This window comes from Mesoplodon bidens (assembly GCF_964165515.1).
Source record: "Mesoplodon bidens genome assembly, chromosome: 3".
In the NCBI taxonomy this organism is placed as follows: domain Eukaryota; kingdom Metazoa; phylum Chordata; class Mammalia; order Artiodactyla; family Ziphiidae; genus Mesoplodon; species Mesoplodon bidens.
Genome location: NC_138178.1, coordinates 25,828,439 through 25,846,274, shown reverse-complemented (window position 1 = coordinate 25,846,274; position 17,836 = coordinate 25,828,439). Strand labels below are relative to the sequence as shown.

The following is a 17,836-nucleotide window of genomic DNA, read 5'->3' as shown; positions in this document are numbered from 1 at the left end:
TCAATCATAAAGAATGTATTTGTTAAAAGTGCTTTCTTTTTAGGTGCATGATCAGGGCAGGAGGGGAAAAAATGATCCCCCGAAGTACGCAGACAGACAGGAAATCTTATCTTCATCTGGGATTTGGAGAAAGATACATTAGAGATTGAACAAGACAGCAACTTCTCTCAGAGTAAACAGGGAACTTATTTCCTGTTGGAAATGGGTGATTCCTATTCATCCTTCAACTCTCATACTAAATGTGAGCTTTGACTTCTAAGAATCTTTTGGTGGACCCCAAGACCAGACCCCAAGACTGGACCCCAAGACTGGACCCCAAGACTGGACGAGGGGCCCCTCAGGATGTCCTCACAGCACCCTGGTCTTCCCCTCTTGTAGTAGTGGGTTATCCCACTGTCCGGCCACTGCCTCTTTATCCACGCTCAGCCCACTTCAGCCCACCTGGAAGGTGGTTCAGATTCAACAGACCTTAACTCGCATTCTCATATGTTGCTATTAAGACTGCAAATTGCTACAGTCATTACAGAGGACAATTGGCAATATTTTTCAAATATTATCGTATCTTTCAAAATTATAAAAGTACAGATTCTTTGATCTGGCAGTTCTTAGACATCTAACCTAACACTTAATCTTTGAAGTCAAGGATGAAAAAGAATTATCCCTTCTCAACAGGAAATGAGTTCATCATTTGTTCTGAGAGATGCTGCTTTGAAGGCAAGAATCATGACTGTCCTGCTGCATCTTTAATCTCCGGAAATCCAGACTGTCCCTCACAGCCATAGGCATTCAATAAATGTTTAAGTGAACAAATGACTTTACTAAAAATTCAGATTTTCTTCATCATGTAAAATCTATTTTTACAAACCCAACATGTTCCTCTTCCAAATGGGACAATTAACTAGTCCTATAATTTTGAAATCACAAAGCAGGGCATCTCTGAAGCACTTCCTTTGTTGATAACTGAAACATATTTATTACTGATATTTAAGTGTTGCTCCCACCTACTCCCCCTTTGCAAATATTTCTGAAGAAAATTCTTTTCTGGACAGATTTCTCCTCATTTACATCTAATTCTCTTCAGATTACACTCAGTGGAGGGGTGTTAGCAAAGGTTAGGGCATCAGAGACATGTGACAGCCAAAGAATCAAGTGAATGCAAAGCTTTAATTGACAATTAGTCAGAATGAAGAAAGAGACAAAGGAACCAGATGCCTGTCCTGGAACTCAGCAAAGAACTATGCATTGTGACTGAAAGATGCAAAGAACACAGAAGACCTTTTTCCATTTTCTCTAAGTCATTGAATTTATGGGCATAGATCTGTTTGTAATATTCATTACTATCCTGAAGGGTCAGTAATGATGTCCCTCTTGGATTCCTGATATCAGTAATTTGGGTCTTCTCTCTTTTTTCATGGTCAGTCTAGCTAGAGGTTTATCAGTTGTGTTGATCTTTAAAAATACCAGCTTTGGGGACTTCCGTGGTGGTGCAGTGGTTAAGAATCTGCCTGCCAATGCAGGGGACACGGGTTCGAGCCCTGGTCCGGGAAGATCCCTCATGCTGCGGAGCAACTAAGCCCATGCACCACAACAACTGAGCCTGTGCTCTAGAGCCCATGAGCCACAACTACTGAACCCACATGCCACAATTACTGAAGCCTGTGCGCCTAGAGCCCATGCTACGAAACAAGAGAAACCACCACGATGAGAAGCCCGCTCACCGCAACTAAAGAAAGCCCACGCACAGCAACCAGGACCCAATGCGGCCAAAAATAAATAAATAAATAAACAAATTTTTAAAAACGCAGCTTTAAAAAAAAAAAACTATTTATTTATTTGGCTATGCCTAAAATACCAGCTTTTATTTTCATTGTTTCTCTCTTTTTCTAGTCTCAATTTCATTGATATATACTCTTATCTTTACTGCTTAAGTTCCTTGCCTTGGACCTAATTTGCTTTTCGTTTTCTAGGAGAAAGTTTAGATCTTTGATTTGAGACCATTCTCCTTTTCCAATATAAGCATTTAATTCCTCTATGCACTGCTTTAAATACATGCCACAATTCTTAATACATTGGTTTTTTTGTTTTCATTTAATTATAAATATTTTTTTATTTTCCTTGGGGCTTCCTCTTTGATCAATGGACTATTTAGAATTGTTTTTGTTCAATTTCCAAAAGTTGGGGGATTTTTCCAGATATCTCTGTGTTATTAATTTCCAGTTTAATTATTTTATAGTCTAATAACATACTTTGTAATATTTCCTTTTTTTAATTTATTAGGGCTTATTTTATGACCCAGAATATGGTGTATTTGGTGACTCAGTCATGTACAGTTTTAATGAATATGTATTCTGCTGTTAAGTGGAATGTTTTTAAAGTGTGAATTAGGTCAAATGGGTTGAGACCATTGTTCAAGTCACCAGTTCATACTGAGTTTCCTCTTTACTTATCCTATCAATTACTGACCTAAGGGTTAAAATCTCCAACTGTGATTGTAGATTTATGTATTTTACCTTTCAGTCCTATCAGTTTTGCTACATGTATTTTGAAGCTCTGTCGTTAGACACACACACATTTAGGATTATTCTAGCTTCCTGGTGATTTGACTCCTTTACCATTATGTAACCTCCATCTTTATCTGTGGTAATATTTCTTCTAAGTCTGCTTTCTCTGATATTAATCTATCTACTCCCACTTTCTTTTCATTAATGTTTGTATAGTTGATCTCTTTCATCCTTTTCTTTTATCCATGCCTTTACATTTAAGCTAGGTACTTTTCAGACAGAATGTAGTTGAGTCTTGCTTTTTTATCATACCTGACAAACTCTTCAAATGATGTGTTTATACTGATCATATGTAACATAATTATTGATATTGTCTGAGTAAAATCTAATTTTTGCTAGCCATTTTCTATTTTTTCCATCTGTTCCTCATTTCTTTTAAACTATTTTTCTGCCTTCTTTTGAATTGACTATTTTTTATGATCTTATTTTATCTCCACTCTTACCTTATTAATTATCCTTTTAAAAAATGTTTTTGGTGGTTACCCTAGATTTTACAATATACGGTTTAGTTAATTATATTCTACCTTCAAATAGAATTTTGCCTGGATGTCAGGGATGGGGTTGCTCAATGATCCTGCCTCCCCCCTACTGGTAGGGGGCTTCCAATGATCTGGGCCCAGCATATATTCCCCTCTCCTGTGAGTAGAGAGCTTTTGTTCTGTGGGCGAGATGGACCAAAGCATCTGGACAGCACTTTGTATCTTTCCCAAGGTGGCTTCTTCTAATTCTACACCATGAAACAGGCTTTCTCCATGTCTCACTCTGTCTAATCTTTCTCATGACCACCCAATGAGGTTTGAGGAGAACTTACAATCATCTCTTCTTGGAGGTTGCTATGGTCTGAATGTTTGTGTCCCCCAAAAATTCATTTGTTGAAATCCTAACCCCCAAAGTTCATGGCACTAGCAGGTGGGGCCTTTGGTAAGTGCGTCAGTCATGAGGGTGGAGACCCATGATGGTATTAGTGCCCTTATCAAAGAGACTCCAGAGAGCTCCTTGGCCCCTTCCACTGTGGGAGGACAAAGGTGCCAGTTATGAACCAGAAGGAGGACCCTCATGAGAGTGTGACCATGCTGGCACCTTGATCTTGAATTTCCCAGATTCCAGAACTGTGAGAAATAAATGTTAGTTGTTTATAAGCCATCCAGCCTGTGGTATCCTGTTATAGCAGCCCAAAGTAAGATAGGGGAACTTGTTTTTTCTTAGATTAAATTCCTATATCCTAAGCAGAAGCTGGAAGTTTCTCAATTCGATGTTAATTTGCATTTTTCTGATGACTGATATTGCTAACAATGTTGCCATCTGCACATTACCATTTTGATATCTTGTTTTGTGAAATGTCTGTTCAAGCTTTTGCCAATTTTTATTGGGTGTTGTCTTTATTATTGAGTCGTAGGTGCTGTTTATGTATTCTTGGTACACATCATTTATCAAAATTTCTATTATCCGCTTTCTAATGTCTACAAAATGCTTTGTTGGGATTTTGATTGGGATGGCACTGAATCCATAGATCAACTTGGGAAGGCCTCATTATTTCTTAAAATACATTTCCTAGCTCTGCCTATAGAAAGGGCTTAGAAACAATGATGCCCTAGTAGCAAGAAGCATTCCCACTAAATACCGTTTCTATATACCCTTCCCACTAAAAAGAACCAGGGTTCTTTGGAGCAATATTTGATCCAAGACAGCTGGATAGTAAAATTACAAGGTAAACCTAGAACATCTTGCTTTACCAGAAAGTAAGGATATATTTTTTAAAAAACTAATAGGGACATGTCAAAGGACATAGGAGCTTGAAGGCCCACCATGGGACAAATTTTGACTAATTTGAGAACTTTTAAAAATTATAGTGATGGATTTTAACACATGGAAGTTTTTTAAACAACGAATCTGTGTCTGTGGTGATATTCAGAAACAAAACAGAAAAGGAGAGGGAGAGAAAAAAGGGGAAAGTTGGGGGTGAGAAATTCTTCTCTGCAGAAGAATGTTAGCCAAGAAATGTGAAGGATTATGGAATTAGAAAGTTAATGTTTGCAACCCCCAATGTTATAATTTATTCAATCAAATGTCAATAAATGCTAAAAACCATTGGGTGAAAGGGTATGGGGGAAAAAGGATATTCACATGCTCTCAAAACATCAACACAGGGCTTCCCTGGTGGTGCAGTGGTTGAGAGTCCGCCTGCCAATGCAGGGGACACAGGTTCGTGCCCCGGTCCGGGAAGATCTCACATGCTGCGGATCGGCTGGGCCTGTGAGCCATGGCCGCTGAGCCTGCACGTCCGGAGCCTGTGCTCTGCAACAGGAGAGGCCACGACAGTGAGAGGCCCGTGTACCGCAAAAAAAAAAAAAAAAAAGTCAACACAGATTATTTATTGACTACAAAGGAGATATCTAGGAAAACCATCTTAACTACATGATCAAAATTAGCACTACCAGTAACACACACTTCTTGATATGATGCAATAAAAAGTACACAACATCGTCAATGTGATATTCTTGCCCAAAGTGTTTAACCTGAATCTAAATATGAGGAAACAGACAAATTCAGAATGTGGGGCATTCCTCAAGATACCTGGCCTGGATTCTTCATACACAAGACACACACACACACACACACACACACGTGCAATCACAATGTTGACATTGGTTGATTTAGATAAAGGGTATACCTGTGTTCATCACACTGTTATTTCTACATTTCTAGAAAATTTTTGAAAAAAAGTTGGGGTCAAAAAAGAGTGCACAAAGGGTTATTTGAGCAACTCCCTTGTTTTACAACAGAGATAGTGGAGTTGCCTTCATGGCAGAGCACTGAGAAGCCAGCCATCTCTTCAATAACAAAGTTTGGATGTTTGAAAATAAGCCTAGGAGAGAAGGACTAGCCAGCTGGAATGAACAACAGATTATTGTTTGGGACGATCTCATTTTCACCTCCGAGCTGCCATAGGGAGACTCCACAGAGCAGTGATGTTCTCGTTAGCAGCTCAAGTTCAACCCAGACTTCTCTGTCTTTTGTATGGTACAACGTTAGTGGTAGTTTCTGCAAACCCTGGGACCTGAGCAGGTGCCTGCTGCTCACCAAGATGACTGTTCAGACCTCCCTTTCCCACAGGGGAACTGGAGCAACCCCGAGAGCCATCCACCTGGTACACAGAGTGTGAGATTGAGGGTAGGGATGTTATTGTCCCTGTGACACAGAGTGGGTGGGAAAGTAAGTCTCAGATGAGCAGAAAGAGAAGCAGATTTTTAAATGTTCAAAAATGCAGTGGGAGGGGGAGAAAGGGCAAAATATAAAATAACATCTATGCTATGGCTACAAATACATGTACCCATGTTTTCTCAGGTTACAAGTCCAATTTCCCATGCTCTGGTCTGATAACATGGAACCTACTGTCCACACTGCCCCCAAGGCCCAACGAGCTATTTCTGGGGTGTCTTACTGAACAGTACTTTTAATTTCATCCACTTTCAGCCCCCCACCATGGTAACATGGTGTCCTTCCCAAAGCTACAGACCCTAATGGGAGCAAAATGACACTATTCCCCTCGGCTTTCCCTGGAGTAAAGTCAAGCTGTGTTCCACAAAGGACTAAAAAGCTCATCATTTCTAATATTCTTGCGAGGCTCTCTTCTCATTCAATCACCTGATTCCTCAAACATGTCAACAAAAATATTCCTGTAATAAAGCCATTTGTGGGAATTCCCTGGTGGTCCCGCAAGCAGCCCAGCAAGGTCTAATTAATTAATTAATTAAAATAAAGCCATTGGTTAGTGCTTCCCATAGCTGCTCTTCTCCCCTGAGGCTCTTATTAAAAGGAAGAGTTTGATTCATTAGGTCTGGGATGAGATCTGAAATTCTGCATCTCTAACAAGCTCCCAGGGATGCTGAGCCTGGGGGTCCATGGACCACACTTTGAGCAGCAGGCTCCTGTAGTACTTAATACTTACTATAATACTTAGTACTAAGTACTTAGCACTTATGTTCCTTGTCCTTAGTAGTTTTCCAATGAACCTGATTTGGAGGGATGATTGAATTTATTGAATGTTTCTACAATAGTAGAATAAAGGGGGGAAGCTTTATCAAGACAGCTGCCTTTCATCCTACTCATGATCCTCCTTTTACTTGGAGTAAGGAATCTGGGGCATTGTTGGGTGGAGGCAGAAGTGGCAACGTGGTGTTTATTTTTTGACTTGTAGAACAAAACAAGAGAGAGCATCAATAGTGGAGGACCCTGCCCATTTGGCCAGTGATCTGGCATCATGGGATGAACCTGCTTATAGCAGCTTCTCTCCCTAACCTCCTAACAATTACTGGCCAAAATTGCAGATTTATCCATTGTTTATTCTCCCCCTACTTTCCCTGTCTTGTACACATATATATACACACAAGCGTACTCCTTGAAATTTGAATTACTCCTTCAGCTTCTATAATGGAAATTAATTGTATGACTTCACACTCTCGAAAGCCGACTATAGAGGTACCACTCCCTGCTAACCCAGCCTTGAGCTGTGGAGACCCACGCATACATTGTTCACCCTTCCTTGATTATTAGAGATAAAATGGAATCTCAATGCAGTCTGACTCCCTACAGCTTGTCTTTTTGAATAAATCCCTAATAATCTCTCATTTTAATTTCATTACAATAATATGATCTTCAATTATGGGCTCCATGTCTGAAACAATCCCTCACTCTCAAGGCCAAGTCCTGTTCCCTCCTCATGGTCAGAAATGCAGCCTCATTCAGCTTTGCAAAAGAAGATGACCCTCGAGAATGTTTGTGTCGGGGGCCTGAGCTATGAGGGTAACCTGTGTGTGACCTGAGCTAAGTGATCAAACTAGAGCATGACCTCTCTTTTAGGCCAAACACTCTATGATTCTAGAAAAGTTCATGGAAACAAAGGCATTTAAAATACCTAAGGAATATCTGTTCAGGTATATGTAATTGATTGCAATTGTGTGTGTGTGTGTGTGTGTATATGTATATATATATATGCAGCTACTGAATAAGGAGAATCAGCTTTCCTTGTTGAGTCTCTACTAAACTTCAGATGTTGTATTAGTTGTACCTTTCCTGGCATAAATCTCAGTCTCAAGCTGCTTACAGACAAACAGAGACAGGCAGGAATGGACCACAGCCAGCTTCAAAGCCTAGGCTTGACAAGGGAAACGGATTAAAATTCACAGCAGATAGGAACATACTGGCTTTATTTCTGATTGATTGAGTGCAGTACCTGATTAACCTGCAGGCATGTAGACAGAGGTTCCAAAACACGTTTAGGGTTGGGGGTGGCAGAGGAGAGTTTATTGCCCTTGGAAGAATGTGGACTGCTTGGCCACCATGACTACTGACTCGGCCCCTGTGCAGAACCATGGGTGAGCTCACCATCCTGGCCCCGCTGCCTGGGAGCACGCTGCCCAGTCTGCTGCTTTGTAGAGAAGTCACCTTGTCACTAGAGAAAACATATCCCCTAAGTGGATCTGTTGGTATTGATCACCTTGTCCACACGTCACATAACCAGAGCGCTGTGATTGGGCCCACGTTTGGGAAGGCGACAATGGGACAGCCCTGCAAGGTTACCCAAGAAGGCAACGTCCCCCCTTCCCTGGAGGGAGACAGAGAGCTTTGATGCTCTGTTTCACGTGGCCATGAGGAGGCAGCTGCCTCTTACCAGCGGCCCCCAGGAGCTTCGTTCTAGGAATCAATCAGCCACTAAAAGTCCATCAGAGAGGATCATAAAATGTCTGTGATTTGCCAGGGCACCTGGACATGGAGACAGGCTGGAACTTTCCCCACCTGTTTCCACTGCTGCTGGTTGCAAGGTGGATGCAAAGTCCAATGAAACTGATTTCTGATAGGTCCATGGGAGAGAGCATTGGAGAACCCATATCAGAAAGGACTGAATGTGAATGCAGTGTAATGGGTGTGCTATTATTGCAGAAGTACTAATATTAGTAATTAAATCACTCCTGCCTGTTGGGAAAAATGTGAGTCAAGGCAAGGGTCTCCCCTACCCAACAGACCAGAATAATTTCAGCAGGTTAAAGGGGGCCCTGTTCATTTGTTGTGGGATATAGTGAAACAGTGCTTAGAGGAAAAATTGTAGCTTTAAATGCTTGTATTATAAAATAATAGAGGGAAAGATGAAATGAAGAATTAATCAATCTAGAAGAATACAGAAAAAGGAAAAACAGGAATAAAGCAAAGGAAAAAAACAGTGCAAATAGAAAGCACACTGTAAAATAGCAGAAAATAATCCAAATACATCAGTAATCATTATTAGTACAAATGTGTCACATCAGTGATCACTATTAGTACAAATGTGTCAAATGCCTTTTTAATACAGAGATTGCTAGATTGGATTTTTTAAATTTCAGTATATGCCATCTACAAAAGAATTTTGACACAGAAAAAAACTGGAAAAAATTCACCAAACAAATGTTAACCAACAGAAAACTGGAATAGCAATTTTGATATCAGACAAAGCAGACTCTAAGGCAACCCTTATTTGGCATGAAAGTGTTTATAGTAAAATGATAAAAGGGGCCATCTGTATGTACCCAACACTCCAAATATATAAAGCAAAAATGGACAGACTTACAAAAAGAAATTGACAAACCCATAAATACAATGGGAGATTAACACACACCCTCCGAAAACTGAGGAGTCAAGTAAACTAAAAATCAGTAAAAGGGAAATAAGGGGAGAATTGAAAAATAAGGATGAATAATACTCTGTGTCCACGTAAAACTTTATCAAGTTCTTACAAATACTATCTTGACACTGACCTTAGAAAAATAGGAAGATACACTCATCTACATTTTATGAAACAGGAGCAGAGAATGTAAGTGACCGTCCCAATCCAGTCACCAAGCTAGAAACTGAGGCAGAAGTGAAAACCCTTTCTCCTGACACCAAGGTAAAGCCTCTCTCCTATAAATGAAGCGTCCTTCCAATTCCCTAATTCCTTTTTCTTACCTTTTTCTTTTCCTGCCTAGCTCAGATGTTAAGAAAATAATTATGTTATTATGTGTAAGTGCTTCAGGCACTTTGGTGAAATGAGCTTTATAAGTAAGAGCCATTTCTATCTATATATGAAGCTGATCAGATTTTCTCCCCACCTGGGCTCTCCACATACTCTCTACCGAGTATTTACATCCCTCATTCATAGAGATGACTTCATGGAAGATACCGATACAGAGCAGGGCCTTGTGGGGCTCCTAGGCACAAAAGCCTTTCTGTGTCCCCCATTTCTTGATAACAGAAAATAGGCTTCATTCAGCCTCCATGACCTTCCCTGAGTTCCAACGGGTAGGTTCAAACAGATGCTAATCTGGGAAGGGAGGGGACTGGGAGACAGGGGAGGAGCAGTCAAGAAACAATAGTGCAGCCTTGGGTCAGGGTCCTGGTTCCCCCTCGAGGGATACACATAACAATACCTTTGAGCTGTTTTGCAGACACTGAAGCCCCCACCAGGTGGGAGAAGTTAACTGTGTGCTGCCCACAAGCACATAGACCCCAGACCGGTTGGAACCAGAAGGTCGATGATGCTGACTCCCACTTACCTCACCACGACCCAATCAGAAGAATGTCCACAAGCTGATCACGCCCTCTTTGAACCATTACTATAAAACTCCTCACTACCCCCTCCAGGTTGGGACACACAGTTTTGAGGGCATCAGCCCGCTGTGGTCCCCTTTGCCTGACAAAACAATAAAGCTATTCTTTTCTTCACGCAAAACTCTGCTCTGAGAATTAATTCGGTGTCAGGGTACGGAGGCTGGATTCGGCTTCAATACCAATGGCTCACCAAGGCCAGAGAAATGGGCCAGCATAGCAGAATGCTTCACGTGCACTTCAGAGAAGGGTGGGAAGGGAAATCATCATTTATATGAACCAAAACGCTGGCGATTTTTGCTCACTAATCGTCCTCTTTCTTTCCAAGACTGTCTCCAATCCTCCCTCAGATGCAGCCAGAAGCACTTTTCAAGCTATAAAGCAAACAGACTGCTTCTTGAAGTTTTCTTCTCTAAGAAAAGTACCTTTAGGACCCTCCCCCACTGCCCAGGTCTGTGAGCATCCCATCTGTAGCCTGCCTGCTCACACCCTCAGAGCTCCCGGGAGCCAGCAGCCAATCCCAAAGGTGACCTGGGATGGGCCAGTGGGAACGCAGGAGCCCATCTCTGTCTGGACACGGGCCAACAGGCTCAGCAGACAGCTACCAGCCCCTGACACAAAGATGGTTTGGTGCCATGGAGCTCCAGCGTCAAGTGGGGAGGTTTCCTAGGAAGTTGAGAGGAGTCAGGGCAGATCACAAAAAGAGAAGCCAACGTCCAATGTCTCTCCTTCTAAACCCCATACCTTAGGGCAGTGGTTCTCATGGCGTGGGAGAGGGGCAGGGAGCAATTTTGCCCCCAGGGGACATATCTGGAGATATTTCTGGTCATCACAGCAGGGCAGGGGAGGGCTGATACTTCATTAAGTAGCTAGAGGGAAGCTTTCAAACATCAGGACAGCCCCTCCACATCACCTGGCCCCAAACGTCAGGAGGGCCAAGACTGAGGATCCCTGCTCTAGTGGAGCAACATCTGGTATCCTCACAAGACTGCCCTCCTGCCATGTCAGAGCTCAGAAAGGCAGAAGAAGGAGTGAAACTCAAATTTCCATCTCTCTACCCCTCAGCCCACACAAATTCCATTACTGCCTCAGGATCTGAAATGGAAAAAACAAACAAACAAAAACAACAACCTTCTCCCAAAGACCAGAATATACGAACGAATGAATTTAGATGTCCTAGTTTCATGCTGCCACTAATCTCAAGAGGAGGCCGGCCAGAGAGACAGGCAGCTCCAAAAGAAGGAGTGGGAGTGAGGTCCAATCCCCACGGAGCCACAATGACGGCTGAAGCTGCCAGAGCTTGGGGTCCTTCTGGATAAGGGCTTTCCGTGTGTTTCACACAGATACCTGTGAACATTGAAGAGTTTTGATAATTCCAGAAGTCCACTCACCTCTTCATCATCATAGAGGAATTTCAAGATCTAAAAGTGCCCATCCAGGATGGGAGCCGTGTTCTGGCCTGGAGACCTGGAGAGAACGAGGTCTTGCACGGCCCTTCATGATGGTTAAGCCCGAGGTTCAAGGTGGTTGTGAAAAGAGATCTGGGCCCACCTGAGACCTGGATTCTCAGTCACCAAGCACCTGTGTAATCCCCACAAGTCACTTCTCTCACAGTCTCAGCTGTGAAAATAGGGGGTCACCTGCCTAAATCCCCTTACACCTACACCATTACATTTAGAGTAAAATTCAACTCATAGTACCTCCCAGTGTGAGCCTGGCCTCTGCCGCATGCAGTCCCCCTACCTCCTGCCCACCTGCCTCCTGCAGGTCGCTCTCTGCATTGCGTTCTCCATCCCAGACCTCCTTTCTGTCTGCAGTCCCTCTGCTCTGCTCTGGTACATTACCTGTCTCGAGTCTCCAGGACAGGGATGCTCCCTTCCATGCTAGGGCACTTGCCACACAGAAATTATCCTGCTTTTACATATCTTTCTAAACTGCCGATACCTTATAAGAACCGGGGTCTTAATTCACTTTGAATTCCTGAGGGTCCTGGCAAGACCTGGCACACAGCAGTTGCTCTAAAGATATTGGATGAATAGATAAATAAAATGGATAAAGTTCCAGTGATTTCCCACCAAAAGCTCTAGGTAGGTGTCTACCCCCTCTGCGTGCCCTTTGATGAACACAAACATCTAGAGCCTTGTAAGCAGCCAGAGAGAACCCTGCAAGTCAGAACCCACAAGAATCACAGGACAGCAGAGGACCTTTCTTCTCTACTTTCAAGCAGGTCTTGGTGCCAGGTTTCCAAGAGGAGGGGTAGAGAGACAGGGATGCGGGAAAGCTGAAGTTAATGAGAACTAAGGTGAGTAATAAAACTCTTCAAAGAAGCTGCTTCTCAGTTCAACAGAGTGTTTTTCCTTTTTATCAGTGAATCAAGTTGCTAGGGCAGGAAGGGCAGGGGGAAGTGATGGGAGGGCTGGGAGGGAAGGTGGATAGGAGGGGTCGAGGCTGCCGGCAGCCTGTCATCTCCATGATGCGGACAGCTGCTTTGGTTGTATTTTAAACGGAATCGCATCCCAGTGTAGACACTGCGTCTGGATTTACGATCCACCCTGTGATCTGTCACTTTTATATACACACACACACGAGGGAGTGGAGTGGTTTCCATAGAGAGGAAATATCACGGCCCACTTACGAACAATACAAGAAAAGGAGCCAGCGACCCCAGCGTAGACAGAAGTTTGGGGGGATGGTCCTGGGGCAGACCTCTCGGCCCTGAAGCTGTTGCACATCTCACTGCGCTTTTCCACTCCGGAGGGAAGTCCACTCACAGGTAAGGTTTTTGTTGGGGACTTCTTTATGAAGGATAAATTGATTTGCCCTAAATTAGGCAGGAGGTGCTGGGGACTGGACGGGGTAAGAGATGAGAGTTGCAAAAGCCCCTGGGGGCACCATGCTGAATGCAAAGGTCTGTGTTTTAAATAAGAAGTTGGCTCTAAAGGGACCATAGGGAAGTTTCTCAGGGGGGGCAAAATGATCCTCCCTTCGTTGGTAGAGAGACCTGCTTTGCAAAAGGTAATAGACTGGAGGCAGAATGTGTTCTTACAAATGTATTTTTCTGAACAGAGTCTAGTTGTGAATATGAAAATCGTGTTTACAGATGGGGTGGATGGGGGAAGGTGTGGGGTAGAAACGTCAGGGTACAATGCCCCGCTGCCTGCCCGAGCCGGAGGATGCTTGCATTTATTGGTTACCAAGGGCATCTCCTTTCATTCTCTTGATGCACCTGTGAGGCAGGTAATGTCTCCTTTTTAGGATGCGACAACTGAGAGGTTAAGTGGTTGATGGAAGGCATTTGAGGGTAGGAGAGCTTCCCAGCCCAGGTCTTCTGCCCTCAAAGCCTAGAGCCCTTTTCCCCTGGCTATACTGGGGACACTGGAGGGAGGGGACAGATGTCTGTAATGATTAGGTGCCACCTGTGAAGGGGGGACCCTAAAGATGGATGTTTGCTGTCTCCATCTGATGTCCAAGTCTTCTGAGAAATCCTGTCTGCAATGTTCTCCTCTAACATAGCAATCCAGCAAACACACACCCATACACACACACACACGCACACGCACACACACGCACACCCCTCTTCTGAGAATGAATGAAGTAAGAACATGAATGCAAATGCTGCCAATGACAAGTGTTATCTGTAACGTGTCAACTTTCTCCCGGATGCTCTTCCCTCTTGGGGGGAAGGGTCTTTCATGAGTGAACCCTCTCTGCTCACTTGAGGGTGAACTGCTTGGAAGTCTGTGTGTGTGTTTGTGACACATAAGCGCTTCCACGAGTCCACAGCTCATTACTATAATACCTTTTGAAATGCTTTAATGCCCCCTAGGTTCAGCAGTTACGTTTTATAAAGTGTTTTCTAATTCAACGTCTTATCAGTGTTTGCAGACGAGCTGGGTAACATGGGGACTACCTCCGCCTTCCTCACTGCTAGAAAACGGGGCTGGCACTGGGCAAAGCCACAGAGTCGTGCATTTGCCTTCTCGCTTCACTTTTTTCCTTCACGCACTCTCTCCTTTGCAGGTGCTCTGAATTTCAGGCCAGCCCAAGTTCCTCAGTGCCTCTCATCCTAGGGCGTGACGTGGCTGTCACAGCTCTCAGAAGTAAGCGTGTATCTTCAGAGAAGCGCTGCTTATAATAACGCCAAAGAATGGCTCAGTTTCAGGTATCCAAATGAGAAAAATAAAGATGTAGAACTTTACCTCTTAAATCTAACTAGGTGGGGACCACTTGTTTTCAGAGCAGGTAGGAGGGAAATCTTAAACCTTTGTGTTGTTGCACTAGGGTAACGGCAAAAGAATCCAAAGAACATAAGATGAGAAACTTGCTTAGGAATCATACTTTAGTGAGGAGAAAAGGACATTTCGGTTCTTTTATACTGCAAATGCTAAGCAAAACTAAACAAGGAGATAGAGAGAGAGGGAAGAGCCTGGAACTCAATCCCCTGATCTCACAGATGGAAATACTGACACCCAGAGCATTTAATTGCTGAGCAAGTTAGTGGGAGGCCAGGGCTGAGTCTGGTCCATGAAAGGAGCAGGGTACAAAGGGATAGAGTGACAGAGAAGACAACTTCTCCACCCGTGTTAACCCTTTCTTTGTCAATTAGTTTTTGGTTTTTTAAATCTTTTCAGCCTTAACAAGCCCTTTGAAAGTTCTTCCAGGCTTTAAGATGCCTCCAAGGTGTGAGGCAGCTAATTCTAAGCTAAGCCACAATTCATGCCACTTTTATTTTTACTTTTACTAAGGAGCTCCTCGGTAAATGATAAAGCAGGAAGTCTGGTTATTGATACAATATTGACAGAAAAAAAAGTCCACTTTTCCACAGTCAACACACACCCCTGTAAAATGTTCTCAGGGAATTGGACACACAATTCTAAGGAGCTCAGAGATAGATTGGAACACTGAGAAAGTGGTTCTCAAAGTGTGGTCCATGAACCCACAGCATCAGCATCGTCTAGGGATGTGTTAGAAATGCAGACTCTCAGGCCTCACCCCAAACCTACTGATTCAGAAATTCTTGGGATGGAGCCCAGCAGCTGGTGTTTGAACAATCCATTCACATGATTCTAAACACTCTGAAGCTTGAGAACCACTGACTTAGAATGAGTTCAAGGCAAGGAGAGTCTGTCTGGGTTAGGATGGAGCAAATGGTGTATAGACAAAAAGGAAAAGCCAGAAACACAACACAACAAAGATACTGGTCTGCAGGATCCAATTACCTGGCATATTTGTATATCTATATTTATATTATATTGATATAATTTATATAATTTATGTTTATATTATATTATTTATATAATTTATAGTATATTTATAGATATATAGATATATACAGATCACTTCTGAGATGGCTGTGTGTGTACTGAACCTTATCCTAATAGGACCTGTAGATGATTTATATATAAGCAGTTATGAACCAACCGTCTTCATTAAGTATTTGGTTAGACCAGGAGCTTTTCCATTTTAATTTAATCTTTCACTTAACCTTTATGAGGTAGTTGTTATTATCCCCGATTTTCAGATGAGGAAATTGACGTTCTCAGAGGTTAACCAATCTGCCCACCGCCCTCAGGCAAATAAGGACCAAGTTGGAAGTTGAGCCTATGCCTTACTAATTGCAGAGTCTGTGTTGCTTTCCCTGCATGCTACGCAGCTAGTTCATACATTTGGATTATTTAAAGCAAGGATCAGTCATCATCAGGCTTGTGAAAGTGCAGATTGCTGGCCCCAGAGTTTTTGATTGACTAGCTCTGGAGCAAGACCTGAGAATTCTTCGCATTTCTAACAAATTTCCACATGATGCTGCTGGTCCAGAGACCACACTTTGACAACCAGTGAAGTTGAACGTGAACAAAGCCCTACTGGATTTGATCCATTTCCTCCTGAGCCCTAAGCCCCCTCTCACACCCTCTTCCCACATTGCTCTTTTCTGCTACAGGGAGAGATGCTGATACCAACCCACTTCCTGCTGCTACTGCTGCTGCTCCTAGGGTCCCCCAGGACAGGCCTCTCCCAAAAGCTGTACAAAGCCAAGCCCATCTTCAGCTGCCTCAACACAGCCCTGTCTGAGGCCAAGAAGAACCAGCTGGAGGATGCGCCCCTGCCGAGCAAGAGAAGCTTCCCGCCCCTGCCCAGCCAAGACTCACTCTCAGGAGAAGACCAGGAGAAGGAGGAGGAGGAAGACAAGGGGAAAAGGACCTTCCCTGGCTCTGGGGGCAGCAGTGGGGCTACAAGTACCCGGCACAAATACCTGTCCCAGGCGCAGCTCCGGCGGAGGCCGTACCAGGACAAGGCCAAGAATGACCGACGCACCAAGTTCACGCTGTCCCTCGATGTCCCCACTAACATCATGAACATCCTCTTCAACATCGCCAAGGCCAAGAACCTACAAGCCAAGGCAGCTGCCAACGCCCACCTGATGGCCCAGATTGGGCGGAAGAAGTAGAAGCAGAGGCCAGCAGGAGGGCGGCCCATCTGGGAGAAGGACAGAGGTCAGGGTGGAGGGGAGGGTTGGTTCGTATTGGAAGAATCTGCCCTGTTTTCCAGGCTGCTTCACTGCTCAACCTCTCTGCTTCTTCCTGCCTCTGGCCCAGCTCCCTGCTCCTCTGTACATGCACACACCAATGCAGTATAGTCCCCGCTTCACAGATACCAGGCCATTGATGTCTCCATCTACATTCTGAATCTCCTCTCTCTTCCCCACGATGAGAGGCAAAGGTCATGCACTCCTGCCCTCCATGCTGCTCCCTCATGACCCAATGCCCGAGAAGAGGTCGTGCAGAGCCCCTCTCCCCTCCACACACCCACCTTCCCCAGACAAGGCAAGAAGATGAGGGCACTCAGCATTCCCTTCCCTCCCCTCTCACCCCCATTAAAACCGATGGTTTCTTGAACCCCTGGCTGGTTTCAATTCCTCTTCCTTCAGCCGGCTGCTTTCAGGCCTCCGGACTTGGAAAGGGGACAGCTAGTGAGGGAGGTTACATGTGAGTCCATTTCCAACTCTCCCAGGACAGGAATGGTTCCTGGAGGTTTTAGGGGGGCTGAAGAAGAGTTTGGGAAAGGCCAAATGGCAGGACTGTGCCGGCTGTCATTCGATCAAGAACCATCTACATGGCCTGGTCCCACCCAGGGACACAGCCTGGGATCGGCTACTGAGTGGGCCCCTGGGTTTAATGGGAGACATCCCCAGCTCCCCCATGCTTGCTAGGGATTGGGCCACCAATCTTTAATAGGTGCTTCTTGAACCCATGGTCACTGTCCAGCCCAGTGCTGGACCCAACAGAGGATATTGATGTGGGAGGCAAGGCCTCTGCTCTCCATGACTCAACAGTCTAAGTGAACAGACAAAAGCGAAATTTGAAAAGAAGTAGATACCACCAGGGAGTATATAAGTGATGAATGGCAACGTGATAGCAATTAGTGTAAAAAAAACCATGAGGAATTCAGAGCAAGATGAGAAGTTTTAATAGAGTAAAAGTTCACTAGAAATGGACATTGGCAAGAACTCTGATGGCCTCTGGCAGCAAAGCCTTCTGCATGGTGACAAGTCATGAATACATAAAAGAAACTTCCGCATGGTAAAATAAACCACATACACACACGCCAGCAACTAACCCCACCACCACCAGACAGAAAGTCAAGAGACAAATGAATGACAG

General features: G+C 44.0%; 1 protein-coding gene across 1 annotated transcript; it reads left to right on the top strand.

The window, feature by feature from the left end:
- Positions 1 to 16,122: 16,122 nt before the first annotated feature.
- UCN3 (urocortin 3) lies at positions 16,123 to 16,623 on the top strand (the record flags this gene model as incomplete). The annotated part of the gene is made up of 1 exon (XM_081227855.1): positions 16,123 to 16,623. One exon carries the CDS (start codon positions 16,123 to 16,125, stop codon positions 16,621 to 16,623), a length of 501 nt encoding a protein of 166 aa, XP_081083981.1.
- Between the last annotated feature and the right edge of the window lie 1,213 nt (positions 16,624 to 17,836).